General features: G+C 43.9%; 1 protein-coding gene across 2 annotated transcripts in view; it reads right to left on the bottom strand.

Moving 5' to 3' along the window:
* Nucleotides 1-25,041, bottom strand: part of LOC109417712 (mitogen-activated protein kinase 1) — a gene marked incomplete at its 3' end in the record, with an annotated part of 456,984 nt that extends 431,943 nt beyond the window's left edge. The window contains 2 exon segments of one of the 2 annotated variants that reach the window (XM_062850422.1): nucleotides 6,777-7,288; nucleotides 24,522-25,041. In XM_062850422.1, the coding sequence (XP_062706406.1) occupies nucleotides 6,777-6,973 (197 nt within the window). 2 annotated transcript variants of the gene reach the window in all.
* Between the last annotated feature and the right edge of the window lie 1,094 nt (nucleotides 25,042-26,135).

Raw genomic sequence — 26,135 nt, 5'->3', positions numbered from 1 at the left:
TTTTGCATTTTTAAAATTGTCTGTGCCTCACCTGCGGTTTATCTCAGTTTTCTCCTGAAACTTCTATTAAAAGATTTCTTCTGACGTTGCTTCCAGGATGTCTCTCGAAGTTTTTCCGGATTTATTCTGAACTTGCTCCCAATTTTTTTTTCGGGGTTTCGTTATCGAGTTACTTTAGGAATTTATACCTAGATAAGCTATCATTAACATTTCTCATAGAATTCTTCCTGAGAGTTCTTTCAGAGGTTTGTTCTGGCTTTTTCGCGTAGTTCTATTAGGATTTTTTTGCAGTGATCCTCCTGAGATTTCTTCTTGAAGTTTTCCCGGGACTACCCCCAGTGTACTTTCCAGTGTCCTTACCGAAAATTCTACAAGTATTTCTTTGGGTGTTCATTTTTGAATTTCTCTAGTAGTCAATCCCAGAGTTCAGCAATTTCTGCAGGAGTTTCTCTCAGGATATTTCTCAGATATTGTCGCGGGGTTTATCTTACAGTTTTTCCCGAGATTACTCTTGAATTATATTCCGCAATTCCTTTCGGCGTTCCTCTCGGGATTATTTCTCTCCGAGATTGTCAAGGCAATTCGCTTTCAGTTTCAACAGAAGTTATTCTTCTAAAGTTCCTTCCAGAATTGCTTTAGGAGATTTTCACAGGTTTTCTCTAGAACCTCTTCCCGGGATTTCATCTAGAAGTTCCCCGGTATTGCTGCCATAAGCTTGTTATAAGCTTTCGTCTAGAGCTTATCTCGAATCATCTCCAGAAGTTTCTTCCGAGATATTTCTCAAAGGTTCTCGCTCAACTTTACTTGAAGTTACACCTGAGACTATTTATTCTTATTCGCCACATGGGCATGACGGAGCCGAAACCATGTGTACATTTTTGCATTGGTTTTTATTAGAGTATGCAATAATTTGCCATAATTCTTAACTAGCATAACCATGGGTTACTACGATATGGGTTCACAACACTCCTCCTTAAGGTGAAACATCAAGAAATCCCTTTGCAATTTGGCATACGAACTTTAGAGGCACAAATCTGACGAAAGAAGCATCAAACCAAGCCGCACTTGTTTATCCTGGCTTTGCTCACTTGCAAAAAGAGGCAGCTTTTCCAAATCGAGCGCATTTGTTTACGAATTTTCAAGATTGGTGCTCTTGAAAACGCGAGTAGGGGACCAAGTCGGCCATTGTGGCAGCCATGTTTGTGTTCTTTGAAGTTTCTCCTTAAGCCAGTTATGCGATCCCCATGGTCCACTGCACGAATTTATGCTGGCCTGCCAATGGCCTGCTTACTCTAACAGAAAATCTGGCGTTTGATCGGTGCTGGCACCTCCCAAACGTCAAATTTTCTGTGAGAGCTGGCCCTGGCCAGCATACATTCGAGCAGTGGACCATCATGGCTCCTCGATTTCGCTCCAGCTTGATTCATTGAAGCGGTTTTATTAATCCGTCAGCTACTTGATCTTCGGTGTTAACATAGTTGATGTTTATTATCCTTCGATCCAGTGTGTCTCGGATGTAGTGTTGACGAATGTTGATGTACTTCGTTCTTGGAGTGTAACCGCCGTTCTTGGAAATACATATGGTGCCCTGGTTGTCACAGTAGAGGTCTATCGGTTGCTTCATACCAAACTGCGACACAAGTCCATGCCACCATGAAGCCTTTTGTACTGCAGCAGATAACGCCATATACGCTCTCGGCCTCAAAGGTGGACAATGCAACGGTTGGTTGCCTCTTGCAGCTCCATGATACCGCTCCGCCTTGCAACAGGAACATGTATCCACTGGTTGAATTCCGGTCATTCGAGTCAGCGGCCCAATCAGCGTCGGAAAAACAACTTATCTCCTCGTTACCAGCTGTTGACTAATGCAACTTCATCGTTGACGTTCCTCTCAGGTACTGCTTTAGGTGTTTGAAGGCCTGCCAGTGACTTAGTCCGGGATTGGTGTTGTAGCTACTCAGTTGGTTGACGGCGAACAGGATATCGGGTCTGGTGCACTGAGCAAGATACATAAGGCATCCTACCGCTTCCTGCTAAGGTACCGTAGCCATTTGTTCGGCTGCTTCTTCGGTTTGCGGTGACATTTCCTTTGTCAGTTTGACTGCGGTGTTCATCGGTTTCGATGTGGGTTTCGATTCTTGCATCTTGAAACGGGTCAAAATCGAATCAATGTAAGCTTCTTGATCGAGCGCTATATCCATCCTCCGTACGCGTAATTCGGATTCCCAGGCAACTCTTTGCTGGTCCGAGATCCTTCATGCGAAATATGCTGCTCAGCTTGGCCTTGATTTCGTCCTTCATGTCTTCGTCGTTGGAAAACAGCATCTGATCGTCCACGTAGATTGCGACAAACAGGATCTTGCCGCCGCTGAACTTGCAGTACAAACACGGGTCGTACCTCGAAGGCTTCAGTCCAAGTTTCTTGAGGGCTGCATCCAGTTTCACGTTCCATGCACGACTTGACTGCTTCGGTCCATATAGGACTTTATTCAAACGGCAAACCATTGGCTGCTTTCCAGGTAGCTCGAAACATAGGGGTTGCTGCATATATATATATATATATATATATATATATATATATATATATATATATATATATATATATATATATATATATATATATATATATATATATCTCCTCGTCCAGGTCGCCTTGGAGAAAAGCGGTGACGGCGTCCATCTGGTCGACTTGAAGATTGTGCTTGGCAGCAAGCGCAAAAAGGTACTGAAGCGAACTGTGACGAACCACTGGTAGGTTTCGTCGTAGTCCACCCCCTTTCGCTGAGAGTAGCGGGTAGGAGGGTTAGAGTCCACGTATTGTTGTCCATGAGCGCTTGGTATTTATCATGCATTGCTATCTTCCACCGTTCCGAGTCGTCACGCACCTGAAATCCTGACCTCGGACCTTGCGTTCCCGCTCTCGGGTCCGGTAGCATCAGTTTCGTCACGTGAAATAGGAACCTCGCCTCGGGATGTTGTACCCTCATTGGACTCTCGCTGGTTTCTAGGACCCGGGAGTATGATGTTTCGTTCCTGAGAAGGAAGGGAACTGGGAAGACCTTTCGTTGTAACTACAAAATATTTGAACTTGCCTGGAAGTATGTACACCCGACCGCTGCGCCTCGATACCTCTTATTTAGGTGGATATGAGTTTTGTCGCGGTGGGTGCACGGTGGTCAAGTTGATCGCGGTGTTGTCAGCATTTTCAACTCCACTCACGGTCGCGTCGTTATCATCGGAGGTTTCATCGTTAACATCAGTAAAGAATTCCTCGTCCTCGTCTTCGCTTGGTACTTCGTCCGGGACTTCATTCGGTGATAGGTGATCTTTATGCTGCGTGAGGATGATTTTCCTGGTCTGACTTAACGATGGTTCAACTGGGAAAATCTCACCTCATTGATAAAGTTCACCTCCCAACTGATGGTAATCGTCTTCGGCTTCAGATTGTACAGCCTGTACCCCTTGGTTTCCTCGTAGAAGCCCGTCAGAACGCATTCTTCGGATTTTGTGTCCCACACTTTGCGTTTTTGTTTTGGAACGAAGACCATGGCATGAGTTCCGAAAATCCAAACATGGGACAGATCCGGCTTCTTGCCAGACCATGCTTCATCCGGGATGGTGTCACGACCTTTGGTTGCAGAACGGTTCAGCAGGTACACGGCAGTAGCAACAGCCTCCGCCCAGAGACCTTTCGGCAGTTAGGCCATGTGCAACATGCACCCAGCACGCTCCACGATGAATCTGTTGGCTGGCACACTCCGCCATTCCATTTTGCTCCGAAGTATACACGTTTGTTGTTTGGTGACCGATTCCGTGTTTCTTCAAGTAATTCTTGAAAGCCGCGTTAACGTATTCTCTTCCGTTATCTGTTCTGAGAATTTTCAGTTTTCGACCAGATTGTCGTTCCGCCATTGTGTGGCAATCCTGGAAAGTTTTGATGACCTCAGCTTCCGATTTCGATTTCAAAAAAATACGTCCACATCCTGCGTGACTTGTCGTCTACGAAAACTATATAATAGCGGCCTCCCCCAAGCGATTTGGTCTCCATCGGTACGCATATATCAGAATGGACCTTCAGTGCGAGATCCTTGTTTGGAAAACGGATGTCGACTGTGTTTGTCCATTGGACATACCGTGCAATCAGTCATGCTACCTTCAACGATGTTGACACCAGTCACTAGTCCATTGATGATGATATTGATTTTTGCGGGTTATTGGACGATACCTTCTGTCAAAATTCATTCATAAAATCGGATCGTAAAATGGACTATTAAACACAGCAAGCCCCATTTGATTTGACGTTTCGTTTCAGCTCCGTACTAGGATCCGAAATGAATAAAGCGATGCTTGCTCATTTCTCGAACGATTCCTTGACTGAACTTTACACGCCTCGAGATAGCCCAAGAAATTTCTTGCGATCTGCGTACTACCCAGTACTTGAGATTGATCTCAGGGTTTTTCAGGATATATCCTGAACTTTCTCCCAAGATTTATACAGAAGTTTTTGTTAATGTTTGTCATGGAGTTATTCCCGAGATTTTATTCAGAGATTTGACCAGACTTTTTCTTGTAATTCTATTCGAGATTTCTTGATGAGACCCTTCTGAGATTTCTCTTAGAGATTTTCCCGGAACTACTGCCAGAATCTCTACCAAAATTTTTAAGGGGGTTTGTTTGGGTGTTCCTTCTCGGATTTCTCTATTAGTTACTCAGGAAGTTCTTGCCGGAATTTTCATGGAGTTTTTTTTTCGCAATATATCCTGGGATAGTCTATGACATTCCTTGCGAGAATGAATTCCTGAAGAAATATCGGGAGAAACCTAGGTGGAATCTCGCGTTAAACTCCGAGAAAGACAGTTGAATAAGAAACGAGAGAAACTTGCGACGAAATCTCTAGAAAAACTGGGACATCTCGGAAAATTACAGGGAGTGATCACGGGTGGAAATATTAGAAGAATTCTGAGAGAAACCCTGTGGAAACTTTTGGGATAAATGTCCGGAAGAACTACGCGAGGAATTTTGTGAGATGTTCCAAAAAAAATCCCACAGAATTCTACGGAAGAAATCCCTGGAAGAATTCTCGTAAAAATCCCACAAGAAACTGCTAGAAAACTATACCGAAAAACTCACTACGAGAAACCCCTGAAGAAACTTTGGGGGAAATTCATTAGAATCTCTGGAATGAATCACCCCAGAAACTCTGATAACAGTACTAAGAAGATTTTTAGAATGATTTTCTAGAAAAACTCCTGAAAATTTAGTAATGAACTTTAAAGGCAGCATTTCGAGGAATGCTGTTATATACGACAATGTTTTTGTTTTTTTTTTTGTGATAAAATTTGTTTCAATTTTGTTGTAATCTTGATATCCCTTCCTGTTCGAGTTAACGCCCAGCTTTGCGCTGCTTTCCCCTGTTCAATACTTCGTCGTGTTGATTAGCAATGCTAATAGTGCTAATGTAGCATAATGAGATAATTTTCCATATGTGGGTCTGTGTTTGTTTATAAAAAAGTAAACAAATCCGGTATGAGGAGCACATTTTTCGTAGAAAACCCAATTTCGTTGATTAACTACATCAACTAAGCCAGTCAGTGGAGCCATCATGACAGGGCGGCGGATGAGAGCGAGCATTATGTGCGTGTGTACGTGCAACTACGTGACGGAAAGGACTCTTTCTTTGTGTCTAATATAAGACCGGGAAGCATGCGAAACGTATTGATGAAGTGTGTAGCCAGTCAGCGCCATGCCTGTTCGTGCTTGATGGCGCCTTTTTGGGATTGGCACGTGTACGGCGTAATGTGGTTTTCTTTACGTGTGGCGTGGCACGTCTCATTTGTCATTGGACCGGATGGTGTTTAAGACAAAAGGGGCTTCCTTACTGTTTTTTTTAGCCGATCCGAAGCTTAGTTCCAGTCATACATGTAAACTTACCCCACTATGCGAGTCAATTCCATTTGTTGAAGGCAAACGTTCGAAAGAGTAAATGAAAATATCGTTATGCTCAATAGAACTGCTCAATAGAGTACTCAGAGCACTACATAAATCGTACATGACAAGCTTGGTAGTGTCTTACTCTTCCGACTTCCATGGAAAAGCTTCAGACCAAATTGCCAAAATAGTCGAAACTCATACGACAACAGAAATTGGTTCTTTTCCAGCCAGTTATTGAGAAATGGGTGGATTAACACGAATTGGTGAGCTCGGTTTATGCTATTTTGGATTTGTTGAAGTTGCGAAAACAATTAAGTTTCATTTCGCTTAGCTACTACGGTCAAAACTCACCAGGAAGTGTAGCCTGAATAACTGGAATATTTCTTAAAATCAATATTTAATAATCTATAGCCTATAGACTATAGGTTGTTTTACAAAATTCGCTAGTTGGTAGCATAGAAATTCTCATACAAACTTCGACAAGTTTGTACACTTCAGTGGAGTGCAATAACGATTTTGTAAACCACTCTAATGGTTTTCCGACGATACTGATCAGGTTGATTCATGCAAAATAAGAAGAATTTCAATCGACAACTCGGATTGAAGATGTAGTTATCTAGCATCTAATAAATCGGATTGATACAATTGTATGATCTGAAAATCCAAATGACACGAACGCCGAAAATTTGAGTTAAATCTGAAGGATGACTTCAGTGAACGCTGGTCTGCATGGTCGGCTTAGGGTTTTTTTTGTTATTGGAAATTTGATGAACAGTGGTATGACATAGTGACGAGTCCTTTTTAGGTAATATGCATAAAAAATCTCTAATTCAAGCAATACTTACACAACCATTCCGTAGGCACCCTCGCCGATGTACGCCAGCTGGTTGTAGCGGGGTCCCACCTCGAACAGCTGGCCCCGGATGACCTCGGCGTTGGGGTTGGTGTTGGTGACGCCATTGTTGGACGTACCGCCACCCCCTGCAGCTGGCCCAGCTTGGGCACAGGCGGCGTTGTTATTCTGACCGGCGGCTTCCGCCATTTTTCGCAGGATTATCTTCTGTTTTACTTCTCGGTTAACGCAGGAAACAAACGATTTTCTCTGGCAACCCAGTCGGATGTCGCTTTTGAGGGTTGACTTGGATTCTACTTTCCAAGACTTTATCCCGCACTTTGATTACGTATATTCGTATGGGACGATCGGAGCTTTCACTTAGCACTCACTATCTATGAACACCACACTAAAATATCTTCTTTTATCGCTTTTTTTTTTGGATTTCTACTATCACCGCTTTTTAATGCATGCACCACTTTTTGTATCAAAGTGAAGATACACACAACCTTGTGTTACACGGCACTATTGGGAGATGAAAGGAAAAAAAAGGAAAAAAATTATTAATTATTGAATCAATCTATTAAGGTACAAAACGAGTAGTAAATCTATTGCAAAGAAACAAAACTGCTTCATTGTACCATTCTTGTATAAATTTAAAAAGAAAAGGGTATCAGGTATCAGGTATCAGAAGGCCGGCTCCAGAGGCACGTTATCCTCCATTTGGGACATTTGTGCCATCGCCATAAAAATAGCCTATTTCATCATCTACCTGAGGGAAAAGGAAGGAAATAAGGATATGGATGGAGATAAGGACAGGTAGGGAAATAGGAAAAGTACCCTGGAAGAGGATACTAACGCATAAGCGTACCACAATGGGTTAAAACAGCGCCCTGAAAAGGGCACTGTAATAACGCATAAAGCGAAAGAGAGCCTATAGCTCTTTACCACAGCGGGTTAAGAACAACAGAATATCCTGAATATTCAGGTCTCTGAAGTCAGTTTCACTTAATAAATGTTTACCGAATACTCGGAAACGCAGTTGCGCAAAAACTGGACAGTTACATATCAAATGATACGAAGTTCCATAATCGAATTCACAGCTATGACATGCAAATGAATCAGCTTGCTGAATATTCGCCATGTGATAGCTGAGTCGGCAGTGGCCAGTCAATGCTTTGGCCAGAATGCTGCAGTTCTGCTTTGACAGATTTGTAAGATACTTCGCTACCCTTGGAGATGGCTCAGTACAATACAATTTGGTTTGACGACATAACTCCAAACTATTCCAGTATTGTCTGTGTTGAGTGGCAGCCCAGGTGTGAATCTGAAGATTTACCCGACACTTCGATATCAGAATAGCTGGCTCAGGGCCAATGAAGTCATGTGCTGCTCCAGTGCGAGCTAACTCATCAGCCAATTCATTTCCAGCGATGGAAGAATGGCCAGGTACCCATACAAGGTGAACAGCGTTTGCTGAATTCAGCTCCTCGATTTCAGTTCGACAAGCGATAACTATCTTCGACCTGGAGTTGGCCGAAGCAAGTGCTTTCATAGCAGCCTGGCTATCTGAACAGAAGTATATTACTTTGCCCATTACGTGCTGCTGAAGTGCTGATTGCACTCCGCATATAAGAGCAAAGATTTCGGCCTGAAAAACGGTGCAGTGTCTACCAAGTGAGTAAGACAGATACAGCTTTAGCTCACGAGAATAAACACCAGCACCTGCTCGACCTTCGAGAAGGGAGCCATCAGTGTAACATACGATGCCGTCTGAAATACTTCTTTCCAGATATCCAGATGTCCACTCTTCCCCGGAAGGGAATTTCGTGGAAAATGTCCTATATGGACAATTTCAAGCAATTGTAAGATCACTTGGAGCAAGGACAATTTTGTCCCAATCCACCAAAAGTGGAAACAACGAGGTGTGTGTTGATGTTCGGTTCACAGGAGTTACCTCTAGTAGACCGAGTACCCGTAGACGGTAAGTGCAAGAAATTGCTTCTTGTTTGAGATGAATGTGTTGTGGAGCAACGTCAAAGAGAACTTCAAGCGCTGGGAGTTGAGAAGAACGCTCCAGACATCGCCATTAAGCACATCCTTTGGAGATGGCCTAACTTTGATTGGATCGTTCTCATTTCGCCCTTTTGCCACCACACAAGACATCCATAGGCCAATATTGGCCGAACAACAGTTGTGTAGATCCATTTGATATACTTAGGTTTAAAACCCCAAGGTGTACCAAAGGTTCGCCAGCATTGCCCGAAGGCCATACAAGCTTTCTTGATTTCGAACTCAATGTGAGGTGTCCAGGAAAGCTTGGAATCAAGAATGACTCCAACGTACTTTACCTGTTCAGTCACATCGATTTCAGAATCAAAGAGACGCAAAGGTCGAACGCCATTACGGTTTCGCCTTTCCGTAAAAAGAACAATAGATGTTTTACTCAGATTTAAAGATAGGCCATATTGGCGACACCAACCCTCAACTACCTGAAGGGCGCTTTACACATACACATACCAACTAACAATGCTAGGTAGTCGTCGGCAAAACCATAAGTAGGAAAACCGCTATTATTGAGTTGCCTCAATGGCGTATCTGCGACGAGATTCCACAAAAGCGGTGTCAAGACTCCCCCTTGGGGGCATCCACAAACACTCAATTTCCTAATGCCTGCTAGACGCAATGTCGAGAAGAGATATCGGTTTTTGAGCATTTGATGAATCCAATTGGAGATCATTGGAGATATACCATGACTCCGTGCGGCTTCCAATATGGCATCGGAAGGCACCCTCGATATCTAAGAAAACACCCAAACAAGATTGCTTTTGAGCGAATGCTTTCTCGATATCGTAAACAACCTTGTGTAAAAGAGTCACAGTGGACTTACCAGATTGGTAGGCATGTTGGTTCACATGAAGAGGCACGTTGGCCAGATGAACATCACGGATGTGATGATCCACAATGCGTTCTAAGCATTTCAGAAGAAAAGAGGTCAAACTGATAGGTCTGAAACTCTTTGCTTCTTCATACGACGCACGACCCACTTTCGGAATAAACTTCACAGTAATATCCCGCCAGGATTTGGGAATATACCCTGTAGCAAAACTGCAAACAAGTATTTTTTCAAAACATGTTTGAAATGATCAAATCCCTTCTGAAGCAAAATAGGATAAATCCCATCTGTCCCAGGAGATTTGAAAGGAGCGAAGCTATTAAGTGCCCACTCAATCGATTATATAGTTACCATACTCCGAGCCGAAGCCAGGGAATCGTAACTACAAGAAAAGGCATCAGGGTCATCCGAAGATGTAATATCCACACATCCAGGAAAGTGTGTGCTGAATAAGCATTCCAGAACTTCCTCATCAGCGGAAGTCAGATCGCCATTTGGCAAGCGAAGTTCGCTCACTCGCAAATCCTTAGATTTCGCAAGGATTTTATTAAACCGACTGACTTCACTCAAACTGGAAACATTTGTACAAAGGTTTTTCCAGTCGGATCGTTCAGCAGATCGAAGAGCTTTCCTGTAGACCTTGCGAGCCGACCTGAAATCCTCCGAACCAGCCGAACATCGTCTGTTCCAACTCTTTCTACATTGTTTCCTGAGTTTCGCCAGATCAGAGTTCCACCAAGGGGTTCCTCTTGTGATCTTCACAGACCGTAGAGGGCATGCTTCTTCAAAAGCTTCCATGATGAAGGCCGTTGTAGTATCAACGGCATCATCTAAATCACTTGGAGTGTCAATGGATGGTGAGTATCCATGAAATTTGGCCGCAACCAAATCAGTAAAAAGATCCCAGTTTGTCGACCAGGGATTCCTGAAACGCAATGTTTGCGAAGTAACATTTAAATGTTCAAAAAAGATGTAGCGATGGTCAGATAAAAGTTCTTCATCTGACACAAGCCAATTGGTCAGCTCGTGACTAATTGTACAAGAGCAAAGCGTTATGTCTAACATTTCCTCTCTAGCAGATACCATGAAGGTTGGGCGGTTGCCTATGTTAAGTAATCCAAGATCTGTACTACTTAAGTATTCCATCAAACTGGAGCCTCTCAAATTGATGTCTGAGCTGCCCCAGATTATATGGTGAGCATTAGCATTACTGCCAACAATTAGCGGAAGGCCTTTTGAAGTACAGTATGCGATGACTTGTTTGAAATCATCCGTTGGGGATGGTTCGATTCTATACCATTACGTGGAAAACCATTACCCGGAAAACCAATACCCGGAATGCCATTTACCGGAAAACCATTTACCGGAATGTACCATTTACCGGAATGTACCATTTACCGGAATGTACCATTTATCGGAATGTACTATTTACCGGAAAACCGTTTGCCGAAATGTACTATTTACCGGAAATGTATTTACCCTCAAGTAACACACTTGTCACAGAAGAGTGATGGTGGCACAGGGTTTTGTTGTACAGAAGTAATTGTGACTTACTTCTAGCAAGTAAGTTTTTATATGTTATAAGTAAATTACAATAACTTCTGCGCAACATAACTCTGCGCTGCCATGACTCTTCTGTGATGAGTGTGTTACTTAGGCCGTCTACCTCCATTGGCTTGAATGACACCTCATGCAAACTAGCGAACTTTGCATGGTAGGGGCTTTATACCATATGGTCTATATTAAGTCATGTACATAGTTACTACTTCTGCATGCAAATCCAGACAGGAGGTTTAATTCTTAGTCCAACCGAGGATCATTACATGAGGCTTTTTTTTTATTTCCTGGGTGACTATAATTGGTAATGGTTGATTCAGATTATGCAATAATCTGGATAAAATAGAGGAACCCGATTATTATTAAGCTAAACTAGTCATCAGGCTAGATCAAAGACTGAAAACAGCCTGTTGGGGGCCGTACACAAATAATGTCACGCTTTTAGGGGGGAGGGGGGGCTTTGCTGAGCGTGACGACTCTTACAAAAAATATTGAGGTCCCATACAAAAAGTGTGGCATAGGGGGGAGAGGGGGTTGAAAAAGGTCGATTTTTGCGTGACATAATTTGTGTATCACCCCTTGCTAGAAGAAGGGCAAATATCTAAGAGTGAAATTTACAGTTTGTTATTTAAACATTTCTGTAACAGGCTTTGTTGAAAGAACAACACATTAAAAAAAGAAACATATCAGACAAAGTTAATAGTTTCGCTAATCAAGTTTGCAACGATGCAACTTGATGCAATTGAAGAAGGGCAAAACTTCTTCATACAAAAGCAGCAATTTCCAATAAACAACATGGTAACCAAACAGTTCTATAACAGTGTAAATCAAAAGAACAGCCTATGAAGGACAAACACTAGATGGAATTAATAGATTGGTCGCCAACTAATTCTGTAACGTTACATCGTTAGAAAGAACAAACAGATCGAAAAAAGTGTAAAATTCTGTGACATATGATGCACATGATTGGAGCGTGGGATATCATAAAAGTTTACATGACATATCATGTAAAGTTCATGAAATATCATGTAAACTTCCATTATATGTCATGGATTTCAGCACGACTCTGAGAGTTTACATGACATATAACACAAATTTACATGATATATCATGTAAACCATCATAACACTAAGTTTACATGACTAAAATGAAGTTTACATGACGTGTAAATCTCATTATTTTTATCTGTGCAGCCTATAAATTGAAGAAGGTCAAATCTCCTATACAGTAAACAAGTCGACTGCCTGTATAAACTTCATAAATGAACCTAGACGAAAAGGAAGAAAATGTCATATTGAAATGCTACAGTTTGGTTGCCAGTCTAAAAATGTTCATTCAACCCAACGATGCTTGCTCTACTTCGCCAAGTGAACTGAACTGAGAATCTAGTTCTAGTTCTATAGTCTTGAAAAAATATTTAGAATATAGGGTATCGGGATGCTTCGTTGGCATAGTCCCCTCGTTCGGCCTATCTTATTTAACCAAAAACTCAAACAAACACGCCGAACTGGATATCGGAAAAGCTTTGCGCCAAACACCTGTAACATTTCGTTTCAATTTTAGCACTTTGGAGTATTAAAATTGTATGAAAATGTCACTTTGTTTAGCTTTTGTAGACTCCATGATTCTTCGGCTTAGTGGGTAGTCTATACACATGATCATAAATGGCATGATTCTGGAATATTTCGAATTGCCTTTTCAATAACTGAACATTTGGTGCGACGGTCAAAGATGCTATTTTAAATTTGTATGTTTGTTTTTTAACGAATAAAAACTATTTTACAAATTATATGTGCGCCGAATATTGAGGACATTTTTTTCACTATGTACCCAAATCTTGGCCCATCAGTAAAGTGACGTCAAAAACACCGATAAAGTGACGCCAACAACATTGCTTGCGTAAGAACCAGAAAGAACAAACAGAAAGATAGATTTTGTGTGCGGTGACTGTAAAAATATAATACAATAATCGGGTTGCATTGTTTTCGTGACTTAAAAAGAAAGAACTTTAGTTTAAGTGATTTATTTATAGTTTTTTGAAAATTTGGCTCGGAAAATGTAATTTGAAAGTATGATTGGTGAACAAACAGAGATAATACCTCAGCAGAAATATTGAAAAAATGAGATAATAAGTGGTTCTAGTGCATGGAAAGCAATAGGCCAACGTTGTATCCACTAATAGGCCAATTTATGTACCATAGACCAACGTTGCATACCATCACATCCAATCTTTTCAACTTAGTTAAGTAAATTCTTGAATATTTACGTTCGTTTACTTCCAATTGGTGAAACATGCATTGCCTAGAGTGCGTAATAGGGTCAACATATTATTTCTAGTGCTATTAATTCATGAGTTATGGTCACAATTGTCAAGGCGGTTTGCAAATTAGGCCAAGGAATGATCCATATACCCTAGTTTTAAGGCTTGACTATCTTGAACTTAATCATCAATTGATAAAATTATTCGAAATGAGAAACAAAATATCAGATTATGAGAAACTTCTGCTTGACCTTCAAGATTTCGACTTCGACAGAATCTATTTGGTTGGCGATTACAACATTAACGTTGCAGCAAATCAACTCAGCGGAGGCAATGCGGAGGCCCTTGCTCGAGTCCATTCTTTCTTCAATCTCACCATTCTACCAACAGCCGCAACACGGATAACCGAACAAAGTGCTACAACCATCGACCTTCTGGTTACTGATTCCCCGTCTTCGATCCGTACGTCTAAGACACAGTACGGAAGCTCCATCTCCGACCATGAGGTTGTATACCTGATTGCAGACATCCATGTCCCCCCAGCCGCACCCCAAACGATGAAAGTTCGGAATATGCGCGAAATCGACATCGTCCGATTGCAAGCTGACTTCCAAGCAATCGACCTTCAAGACGTCTACGAAACAAACGATGTCAATCAAAAAGTTGAATTAAAAACAGCAAAATTGCAGTCCCTTCTGGAAACACATGCCCCGGAAAGACTTATTCAAGTTCGCGATAAACGCACACCTTGGATAACTCGTGACATCGAACAAGCTATCGCCGTTAGAGACCTCGCGTACGCGCTATACGCTCGTAATCCCAACCGAACCAGAAATAGCAATCAGTGGAGAGAGTACGAACGTGCCCGTGATCGCGCAAAGACTCTGGTCACCAATGCCAAGAAGCAATACGCCGCTAGAAACTTCTCTGCTGACCTTCCTGCCAAACAGCTCTGGAGTAATTTACGTAGGGAAGGAGTACACAACAACGAGAAGAAAACTGCACCATCCAACAATATCAACGCCCATCAGCTCAACCAGTTCTTCACGGAGGGGCACCTTGCACTCCCGAATTGTCGCAATACAACGGTTCCAGTAACTCAGGAGGCAGCACCTCCCCACATTAATGAAGAATTCAGCTTCCAACCCACCTGCGTAGATGAAGTAGCAAGAAGAATGTTCGAGATAAGTTCAAATGTTACTGGAAGCGATCATCTACCAATCTCCTTCGTGAAAATGCTTAGTCCCTTCATACTGCCGCTTCTAACCCACATATTCAACGCATCATCGATCGCAGAAAAGTCCTTTCCATCTTGCTGTAAAAAAGCTGTCGTAACACCAATTCCAAAATCAGGTAATCCAACATCCCCTAAAGATTTCCGCCCAATCAGCGTCCTGCCATCGATCTCAAAAATCCTCGAAAAGATATTGCTTACGCAGATATCCTACCATCTAGACGTCTCCAATCCTCATCTACTGGCCACACATTAATCTGGGTACAGGCGGGGATATAGCACCACCACAGCACTTGCGGAGGTCACTCACAACATCTACCAACATCTCGACAATCAAAACTGCACAGTGCACCGTAATGGTTTTAATCGATTTCTCGTTAGCTTTTAACTGCGTAAAGCATCGAATTCTGCGCCGAGAATTTGGATTTTCTCCGGCGGCCTGTGACCTGATCTCGTCGTTTTTGAGCCAACGAAGACAAGCTGTAAAGCACGGCGACGGCACGTCAGAGGATCTGCCGCTATTCGATGGAACACCCCAAGGATCGTGTTTGAGTGCCATGCTGTTCAGCTTGTTTATCAACAGTCTACCGAGTGTCCTGAAATGCAAATACCAGCTTTAAGCCCATGATCTCCAAATTTACGTTTCTGGCCCTATCAATCAGGTTGATAGACTTGTAGTCATCATCAACCAAGACCTGACATCTATTGAAGTTTGGACCCATCTCAATATACTCACACCGAATCCTAAGAAAACCCAGGCAATTGTGTTTAGTAGGGAAGGCAATGTCATCCCTCAGAACGATATTGTCTTCTGTGGAGAACCCATTCAGCTTTCCGATAAGGTTACCAATCTGGGTCTTGCTATGGACAAAAGACTATGCTGGACAGACCAAGTCAACGATGTGGTAAAAAAGGTCTACTGCACTCTGCGAACTTTCCGTCGATTTCAGAGTGTGTTGTCGTTCACCACCCGGAAAAAAACTCGTCCAAGCTGTCATCGTACCACTGTATACATACTGCGATGTTGTATATTCATTACTCGGGATTGAGTGAAGCACTAAAGCAGCAGCTACATCGAAACTTCAAATCGGCCGTACGCTTTGTGTACGGACTTCGCCGACGTGATACCACAGAAGAGATACGCCATACTATATGTACTGGGAAGGGAACTCATAGACAACTACAGACTTCGTGTCTGCTGCTTTCTGCGACGCGGTTACCTCCGTGAACTACCATCGTATCTGCTTCAGCACCTTCAACCAGGGACGAACAACCGAACACTCTCCTTCGTCCTGCCACATCATACAACTTCTAGCGGGAAGAGTGTCCTCATCAGTGGAGCATCAGTATGGAATCATCTGCCGTTGGCCCTAAAGCAGAAACCAACGCTTACAGGGTTTAAGAAAAGTTTCCAATATATATATATTTTTTTATTCTTTATTATTGTGTTTTTTAACTTTTAATGTTAGTTCAACACACTAAATTAATGAACGACTGAGAGAGCTGTCAAATGAATTCATACAGGTTACAAGCGTGGAGAAACTTAAATAGTGTTTTGATGGTATCCGAATCGTCCCGTAGGACTACTCCAATATTCCCAGCGATGTTGTGGAGTCGACGTTTTGCCTTCGTAGATGGGACACACGCAAAGAACATGTTCTACTGTGGCTGGGATGTGGCACACTTCACACTCCTTGCGGAACGGACCACCTCCCATGTTGTGTGATAGAAGTGTGTGCCCGGTTCGCAATCGAGAGATTACTCTCTGGTCTTTGAGCACTGGCAAATCAGTCCATGGTTCAACCGTGTCTTTTATTTTCCGCAGGAAAGCAGTTCTTGATTGGCTCCATAGGTTACCCCAGTGCTGACGGAAGCTGGATTTGATCCATCGTTTAAGATCTATGAGCGGGATGCTGTCAGTGTGTCGTTCACGGGCGTGACCGGAGCCAGCGAGATGATTGGCCTTTTCATTTCCCGGAACACCGCAGTGTCCAGGGATCCACGTGAACACGGTATCAGCTGGAGCGTTCATAAGTATACCCTGGATCCAGGGGTGTGTCGGTGTATCAGATTAAAGCGCCGATATGACGCTCGCAGAATCGGTCAGAACCAGTATCGGGCGGTCAGATGGCGTGGTAGCAGCGATGAAGGCTGCTGCTGCTTCAGCAGAGAAAACTGAGCACTGTGGAGGAAGACTCATGCTGACCGGCGGGATGTCGCCTGATACACCTATCCAAACTCCAAGATGGGAGAGCGATCCATCAGAAAACCGGTGAGCAAAGTTTGGGTAGGAGACACGCAAAAGTTCAGCGACCGACCTTCGTAGAGCAGCAGAGTTACAGCCGGCGGAGAAACTGTTTTTTATCCGATTGTCAATTTTCGGCGGTACGGAATGCCAACTCCTGTCTCCAAGCCAGTGGAGCTTTGCAACTGGAGGGAGATCCGTGTTGGCTACTGTGTTTAGAGCTCTGTTCCCCTCGATGAGAAGAAAGACCCTGCCATCGCTCGTGTTCTTGTTGGAGAAGGTCGCACTCTTGATGCAAAGAGCTGCGAGGATAAATATCTGGAACGGTAGCAGACCAGCCTCTACGCAGGAAGAATCTGCCAGAGTTGAGGGTAGTAGTCCGGAGATCAGTCGAACATATGAACTGTAGACGGGACTGAAGACTTGAATCAACCTGTTGATGGCAATGCTGGTAATTTCGAGTCCGTATACGAGCCGACTATCGATGATGGCGTGAGCCACCTGGAATCGGATTTTCCAATTGTTTGATCTATGCGGACGAGATATGGATTTGATATTTTAAGATCAAGCGAATAGCTCGCTGCTATTGGTTAGATCTTAGAAGATCCAAGTATGATCTGATGATGATATTCCAGGAGTAAATTTCAGATATTATTTTTAGATCTTTTATCTCTTATGTCAATCAAACCAATATCACATTTTGATCCCAAAATCAAAATATGCCATTATTGAGCTCTTTTCCTCTACCCGGGATGGGTCACGAGTGGGGGTATTTGCCTTGGGAATTGGAACTACTAGGCTTTCTCTCCAGATGTCCGGAAACGCGTCGTTGAGCCAGATGTTGTTATACAGGTTTAGAAGGGCAAGCTTACCTACGCTCGGTAAGTTTTTCAATAGAGGATATCCTATCTCATCAGGACCTGCTGATTTGCCACTACTGTGTGCAAGGGCAAAGGCCATCTCTCTGGATGAGAATGGCTGGTCCAACGCTGGGTCTGCAGTGTGCGAAGGATCGATGAAGCTTCCAATGGATATTGTGGATGGGTTGACAGCGTTCTTGAAACTACTTTCATATCCATCGATGGCGGAAAGACTTGAGAAATATTTGCCAAGCTCGTTGGCAACATCGTTTGGATCGATCACAACAGAATCCTGCACATGTAGTGTGAGTGGCGTAAATTTCCGTTTCCCGTCTAAGGCATTAATGCGATTCCAGAGCTCTGCTGAGGTTTGTGATACATTCATGCTTTCGAGGAATTCTTTCCAATTTGCGTTTTTGGCTTCGAAGATAATTTGCTTGCAATCGTTGTTCAGCTTCCTGTACAATTGCATCGCCGAATCCCTTTCGGGGTGATTCAATGGGAGGCGTCGAAGTCTGCGAAGTGTTTTCCGTCTTGCCTTGACAGCTGCTTTGGTTTTATCAGACTACCAACGTGTAGCTTTACGTCCAGGATTGGAGAGATGGGTAAAACAATTCTTTTAAAAGAGTCGTTCTCATTTGAACAGTTCTTTAGAAAGAACTAGTTCTCGTGAACCGTTCTACCGTTCAGCAGATTTTTTCGTTGTTTGCTTAATCTAATGTTAATCTAAAGATCTACTAGCCAAGTCGTTATTTAACGTCTTAAAATAATTATAATTACGTAATCACAGGAACCATTTTATGTTTTGTAAACCCAACTCCGCCAACATATAAGATTTGTGATCTTGTGCATTCACCAGTCATTTCTCAAATGTCGTTCTTTGACCGGCTGCATGTCATCGGAGAACTGTCTTTCAGAAACCAATCTTCGTTCTTTGGAAAAGAAGAATAAACGGTTCTGAGGGACATTCAATTTTTCCGATTTTAAGAGAACGGAGAACTACCGTTCTTTTCAAACGAACGACAGTTCAGTCATTCTTTCCAAAGAACTAGTTCTTTTGAACCGTTCGCGAACGATTCGCCCATCTCTAGATTGGAGCTTGTTCGTGGGATGGAGTGCTTGGCGGCTTCGTAGATAGTCGAAGTGAGTTCGGAGATGCTTTCTGGAGAACGATTTCGCAATGGTGCTCGGATTCGCGTGTCATATTCCACCCAGTCTGCTTTTTCGTAGGTCAGAGCTAGCGCTCCATTGCAGGTTCCGAGCAAAGCAACCGGAAGCCGCTGGTACGTCAATTTGACTGGAGAAATGCCCGTTGTAGAAGGTTGGGGCTCCATCATTGAGGACAAACATATCTTCTGCTTTGAAGACATCAACCAGGTTGGTTCCACGTGCATCCGATCGGGGGGAACCCCAAATTGGATGAGGACCATTAAGGTCTCCAAGAAATAGCCGTGGTTCTGGGAGTGCTCGGATGTAGCTTTGAATTTGATTGTGAAGGTTGTCGTTTTTCCGCCTGGCAGGTAGGCGCAAGCTACCGATACAGTAGTAGAACCAATCAGTTGCACAGCAACGATGGGCCAGTCGGTAGGAATGTCGAGGACTCGATGAGGGATTCCTTGACGAATACCGATTGCAGCAGAGTGACGGTGATACGATAATCGCTTGACTGTCCATTAGTATGAGACACGCTTGTATGGAAATAATGAATCCTCGCTCCAGTCGACTTTTTAGATCCCATTTAGGTCTCATATGAACTGTACAAAATTTCAGCGCAATCGGTGAAACTATAATTTTGCGCAAGCGATTCTAAGTTTCCATAGGATTTATTATGGGAAAAGTTACATTTTTAAACAAAAAATCCCAGAGGTCGCTCTTTGTCTCCTTAATTCAAATCGATCAAAGTTTCTTGTAGAAAAATAATTTATGAAACTTTCCTTCGAAGACCGCAAAACGATTGGATGCTTGTGGAAAAAGTTATTGATTTATTACCGATTAGTGATCCAACGAACGGCTTTTTGTTTTGTTTTATCAGCAGCACTGCTGCTGTCGTTGCTGCATGGGGTGGCGGGTGGCATCACCACCCCCCGAAACAGCAGTAGCCAAGGCAGCAGCTACTTTTCCCATAGTAAATCCTATGAAAACTTAGAACCGTTTGTGCTAAATTATAGTTTCACCGATTGCGCTGAAATTTTGCATAGTTCATATGGAACCTAAATGGAATAAAAAAGTCGACTGGAGCGAGAATTTGATGTTTGTCCCATACTACTGTCCATGTGTATTGACCGCCTAGAGTGCGATTCAATTCGACGGCTGAGATGTTGTTTGTTTCCTGGAGTGCAAGCACCCAGGGCCGGCTGTTGTTGACCAATAACTCCAAATCACAAAGGCGAGCTCTGTAACCGTTGAGATTCCACTGCAGAATAAAATTCACCCGTCTTGGAAGAGTTGGCCTCGGGAAGCTGAAGGAGAACGCAGATGCGGCCACCGAGAGATCTTCACTCGACATAAAGCCCGGCGTTGAACCCCCGACTGGGATATTTGAGGTAACTGCTGTAGATGCTGAAACTGGAAAATATTTCGCAGTAGCATCCGTGAGAATTGGTGGTTGATTAGGACTGACCTGTGGGACGCATTGCCCCACAGTGCCAGCCGCTGTCGAGGAAACTCGACAACGGCCGGCACCGTGGAGAGGCTTTGCGTAGTTTGTGTGCTGTTGAGTATGCTGGAAACAGTACCGACTTTCAGAGTCGGAGGCGATGCTGACGAAAAAGTTGTTTTATCCATTTGCGTTTTCAAATTGAAGTTTGGTTGTCTAGTTGTCTGTGTTCGGTGGGGATTTTTAGAGTTAACGTCATGAGGTTACAGATTGTGTCGGAGCCTTGACGGAGATCGCGAAAGATCCCCAGAGCTGGAATTGGAGCGCGTTTGTGATCGGGTCATTCTACCGATGTTTTGGCTGGCAATGCGCTGTGGCGATACCGATTTTCCGCCGCTTGTTTGTGTGGTTCGCTGCTGGCTTTGGTGCATCACGGGTGGTGGAGGGAGATCGTCTGTCGTTTCCATAGGGGCTGTCCATAAACCACGTGGCCATTTTTTTGGGACTTCTCAACCCCCCCCCCCCCTCCTTCCCGCGTGGTCATTAGTCCATACAATTTTTTTTTTCTTCCATACAAAATGGTCATTGGCCGAACCCCCCCCCTCATGACCACGTGGTTTATGGACAGCCCCAAAGCCGGTAAGGACACGACTGGATCTGCGAGATAATCAACTGGTAGCTGGTAGTCAGACTGCGTCAAGAGAGTCGTTTCATCAATTGATGAAATACTTGCCGCAAGCGAAACGTTCGATCTGGACCGTGTATGCGTTTGTTTCACTTTTTCCGCTTCAGTTAGCTTGCGTTTGGATCGTCTCACCTCGATAAAGTCGTCGTCCGGTTGTCTGTGATTAGTGTTTACGTTTTTCACAACGTCAGCCATAATCAGGCGGTCGTTTACCAAGGAGAATACATTTTACTAAGGTGGCGCAGATAAACATTGCAAACCACTGATTGTCTCTTCCATTCTTCTGGTGTTCTTATGGAACTGAAATAGTGACGTCACTATTTTAGTTGCATAAGAACACCAGAAGAGTGGAAGAGACAACCAGTGGTTTGCAATGTTTATCTGCGCCACCTTAGTAAAATGTATTCTCCTTGGTCGTTTACCGATGGTGGTTTCAGCGATTTTGCGTATTCCGAGCAGGTTTGGGAAAAGTGCACGTTACGGTGGCAGTGTTTACATGTAGCAGACTGGCCCCTGTAAGTTACCAGCGTCATCCCAGCTTCTACCGTTATGTACGATGGGATAGGTTTTAAAAGCTCCATCCGGAGTATCCAGACACCGTTTGGGACCCCGGGGAAGAAATCTTTCCAGGTTTCTTCACGAATCGCTGTGACGACTCCGTATTCCTTCATCCGATTCACGAGTTGTTGATTGTTTATTTGGGGACGGAGGACGTGTATCTTAACCTCAATCGTGCCATCTTCCATAGAGATAGGAATTGTGTACAGCTTACCGTCGAATTCCACTTGCTGCTTCATGTTGTGTTCTTGGACCATACTTTGCGCAATTTCTGGTGATTCGGTTCCTACGTAAACACGGCTGTTGGCAACTTGGAGATGCTTGATTTGGTGCAGTTCGAAGTTCAATTTTTGGACGATGAAATTCGAGATGTCGATGTACAGCTTCCGCTCGATAACTGGGCTTTGACGACAGTTCAGTTAGCGAGCGCCGCTCGATAACTGGACTGAGCTCCCGGAGCCGGAGGCTATTGTTATATTTTGTTTTGTTTACTGATTTGCAAAATGTAAGGTTAAAATTCGTTTATTTTTGACAGACAACTGCTTTTTAACTGGACTTTGGTCCAGTTATCGAGCGCCCACTTAAAAAGCAGTCCAGTTAAACAGCAGTCAGTTATCGAGCGGATGCTGTACTTGAGCTTGCTTGGTACTGATCGGAAGCTGATGACGAACGTTCGGTCGACTGTTGAAGCCATTTCGCGGCGTGAGCGTGTTCCGTTGGCGGAAAAATAAACTTCGATAATCACGAAACGGACCAAGTCCGTGAGAAATTAGAAAATAACAGCAGATGATTCTAGTGTTTATCAAAACACGTGTTGACGAAACAAGAGCTGTCGAATGACTGAGTTTCCAATCATGTTAATTTTAGCTAGGTCAACTTGATAAATCATAGTTAGGTTCGAATTAATTTCCTTTACGAATGATTATTGTCCAATTCACCTTTCCATGACCTGGGCAAAAGTTGCAATAACTAACAGGCTACCGTTAAGAAATAAATTACAAATATATTTCTCCACGATACCAGTGACCCAGTGACAAGGACTAAATACTATGATTCCTTGAATTGCCTGAACGCATATTCCGAAATTGGAAAAATAGGACGATACTAGGATTCGGTAGATTTTACTCCGTAACGCAACACGAAAAGGTGATCTACTTACGTTACGGGCTCCGTTAACGATCGAGCATCTTTGAAACCCCTTCAACCATTCATCCATCAGCACAGGTCGCCTGACACCTTGGATTGGGGTTACCTGTTTGGTGGACTTTTACCCCCGGAACAGGGGGTCCGTAGTGCTATTCTAAGCCGGCAGATACACGGGCAATTGCTGATTTGACTTGCTTTTCGAATAATCATCCGGAAGAATTTTGAACGTCTTCACGGAACTACAAGCCTCCAGTAAAAACCGTTACGTCAGTAACGACCTTTAACCTTTAATTCGAAAACTTCTTATTAATACCAACAGTCTAGTAAAATCCGATGTAAATGAAAGTTTGATAGTAATCGAGATGTTGACACCTTGTAGTAAATATTGGAAAATACTCCGATACGGCTGTGTAAAGAATAAGCCTAAGTTAAAATTCACAAACACAAATAAATATTTAAAAAAATCCATTACGACTTTTTTTTGCCTATTTCACCACATAGCATGATTTAGCACTGCTAGGTGGATATTTTGATATTCAATAATGCTTCAAAGATCCAATCAAATCAAACAGTTTTGTTTCAGTGCAGCTTGAAGCATCACAAATCAAACGCTACTGTCTACTTGCGCCGCTAGTAAATAATGTGTATAGGAATTTCGCATGCTCATGTATTGAAACCCTAGCGAGTAGGCGCATGATATAGAACAACTCTACTAGTTTAGCAGCGGCGGGACTATTTTCGGGGGAGGCTTGTCGTCTGCTGGTGCTGATGGTGGTGGTACTAGGAACGCACTATCTGTCCGGCTCTGGCTGCTATTCTCCCTTGCAACTGCACTTGAACGCTTTGAACTATGGGGCCACTATTATCACTGCTCTGTGCTGCTGCTATCAGCTTATCATTCAATCTCATTCAATACTGGACTGGAGGCACAGATGAGTAAACAGGGCACACTACACTATCGATATGACTGAGCACTCTTGATTGATATCATTCCCTTTGATCACATCAACCGTACTTTTTAATAGACAGAATTTATTTTTGCAAGCTGTCATGTCCAGCTACGGATCAAACGGATGAATCCTGTCATTTTTTATCGATTCCTCTCACTTCTTCTTCCAGTTAATAACAAAAGCAGAGACAGAATTTTTCGTTTTGCTTCACTGTTTCATTCGCCTCGCTACCGGACTTCTTAAGGATCCGACCAAAAGTATCAAATTACACGGCACTACTTGAGGAGGACCCCGGAGACCGGACATTTCTTCTACGTTCGGCAACCGAAGCAGGAGGAGGATGACTCAGAAAATCACTTCCACTTGAGATTTTTTTTTTCTCGTTTTTAGCTTCTCACACACCAGCACATTTGGATTTGCATTGTAGAAAACAATTTGTTTGTAATGAGCTTCTTCTTGTCGGTCGGAAGGGTCAGCGTCAATTCCACTTGATTGGAAGAAAAATGGGCGGAACCATGTTGCACCTCCCCGGGGCTGGTCCCGTCCTAACAACACTCGAGCCCCCAAAAATCACTTCGGCTTCCTTCGCGCACTGTTGCTTCTTTCGCCCCATTGAAAGCCACCAGCTGTCACGTAATTCCTCCCTGTTTTTTCACAATTTCCCCCCTCGCCTTATAGATCCTGCTTCCAGTCAGAACACACCTCCCCCGAAAAACAGCCCCGCAGAAGAAGACATTCCGGAGCAGCACCACAGCAACCACGGAAACCAACCTTGTTGCTTCTAATTCCAGCAGCTTCCGGTGACCGTCGCGGATTCTTCAGCTTCTTTCGCCACCAGGAAAATTTTACACAGATTCTTCCTTGGCGGATCCTGCTTCTTCGACTGGAACACTACCGTCGCACGCGAGCGACCGTCACGACAAACCACGGAAAATCCGTACCGCACCGAAGCACTTTGGGAACGCAAATGAGCGACCGACCGACCGACGGCGAGAGCTTTTCCTCCGACTGACTGATGATATCCTCTTCACAGGCGAGACAACTCTCCACACGCACCTCTAAACGCCACACCACGGAATGATGATTCCCTTTTTGCTAAGGACCTCTAGGACCACCACCAGAAAGGATCGACCGACGACGACGACGTCCGACCAAAAGCCAAGCGCAAACGTGATTGAGAACAAACTCAGCGAGCGGGCAAACAATCCTGCAGCAGGAAAAGATTCCGAACAATCCGTGTCGCGAACCGGGGGACTTGTAGCAGGAGCAGAGCAGCAGACACACGCACGAACGAACAAACGAACCGAACGCGCAAAAGTTTATCGATGTGTGAGTGAGTTTGTTTTTTCTTCTGATGGGATCTGACAGTGACAGAACGAAAGCTGTCACTGAGGGAGAGTGCGTTCAATGCTGAAAAGATGTGAATCGTTTATGAGCACAGTAAAAAACATTAACATAAATAAGGCAATCCATGGCGACTTTTCGCGATGGAGGTGACAACCAAAAGTGTGTAAACACTACAGTGTGAGTACAACTAAACAAAGCTTCGTCAAGTGTCGTTGGTGCTTAACAAATTCCATTGTGTTCAACTGTCACCCCGATCATCGGATGTCAAAAATGCATGGTAAACAAAAAAAAACAGCTGATCGCATCAGTCTCATGCAGGGAGGGAGCAGGCACGTCAAACTCGAACAAATGGATCACTAAAATTGTAGGGTCTGGATCAGTGACGCACTAACACACCTGACGCGAGATGACTTTGGATTGGGGAGTGCGCGAGGAGACGTGGTTAGTGGTGGCTGCGACGAGGAAGCAGAGAATCCGGATTCTGGCGGTTACCTGGACCAGAAGGCAGAAACCATCGGAAATGTGGTCACCGGCGGATACTACAAATGGCGACGAGGATGGGATTAACCTACAAACTCCCAAAATTCTCCGGCAAACCAGCACAGTGGCCATTGTTCTACGCGGCCTACAAAACGTCCAATGATGTCTGCGGCTACATGAACCACGAAAACCTGATGCGACTGCAGGAAGCGCTGGAAGGCGATGCCCTCGAACTGGTATCTGGGCAGTTACTACTTCCCGAAACCATCCCGCAGGTCATCGAGAAGCTGCGCCGGCACTTCGGCCGCCCGGAACAATTGCTTCAATGCCTGCTGGACAAGGTGAATCGGCTGGAACCCCCGAGGCCGGACAATCTGAGGAGTTTTGTTCCATTCGGAAACACGGTGGAGCAACTCTGCGGCCATCTGGAGGCAGCGGATCTACGGCAACACCTCGTCAATCCGCTGCTGATAAAGTCGCTGGTCGCCAAGCTGCCAGATCGGGAAAAGCGTGAGTGGGTCCATTACCGGCGAGGTCGAGGGGAAACAACGTTGCGGA

The sequence above is a fragment of the Aedes albopictus genome, chromosome 2 (genome assembly GCF_035046485.1).
Source record: "Aedes albopictus strain Foshan chromosome 2, AalbF5, whole genome shotgun sequence".
Lineage (NCBI taxonomy): Eukaryota > Metazoa > Arthropoda > Insecta > Diptera > Culicidae > Aedes > Aedes albopictus.
This window is presented reverse-complemented; position numbering and strand designations above follow the sequence as displayed.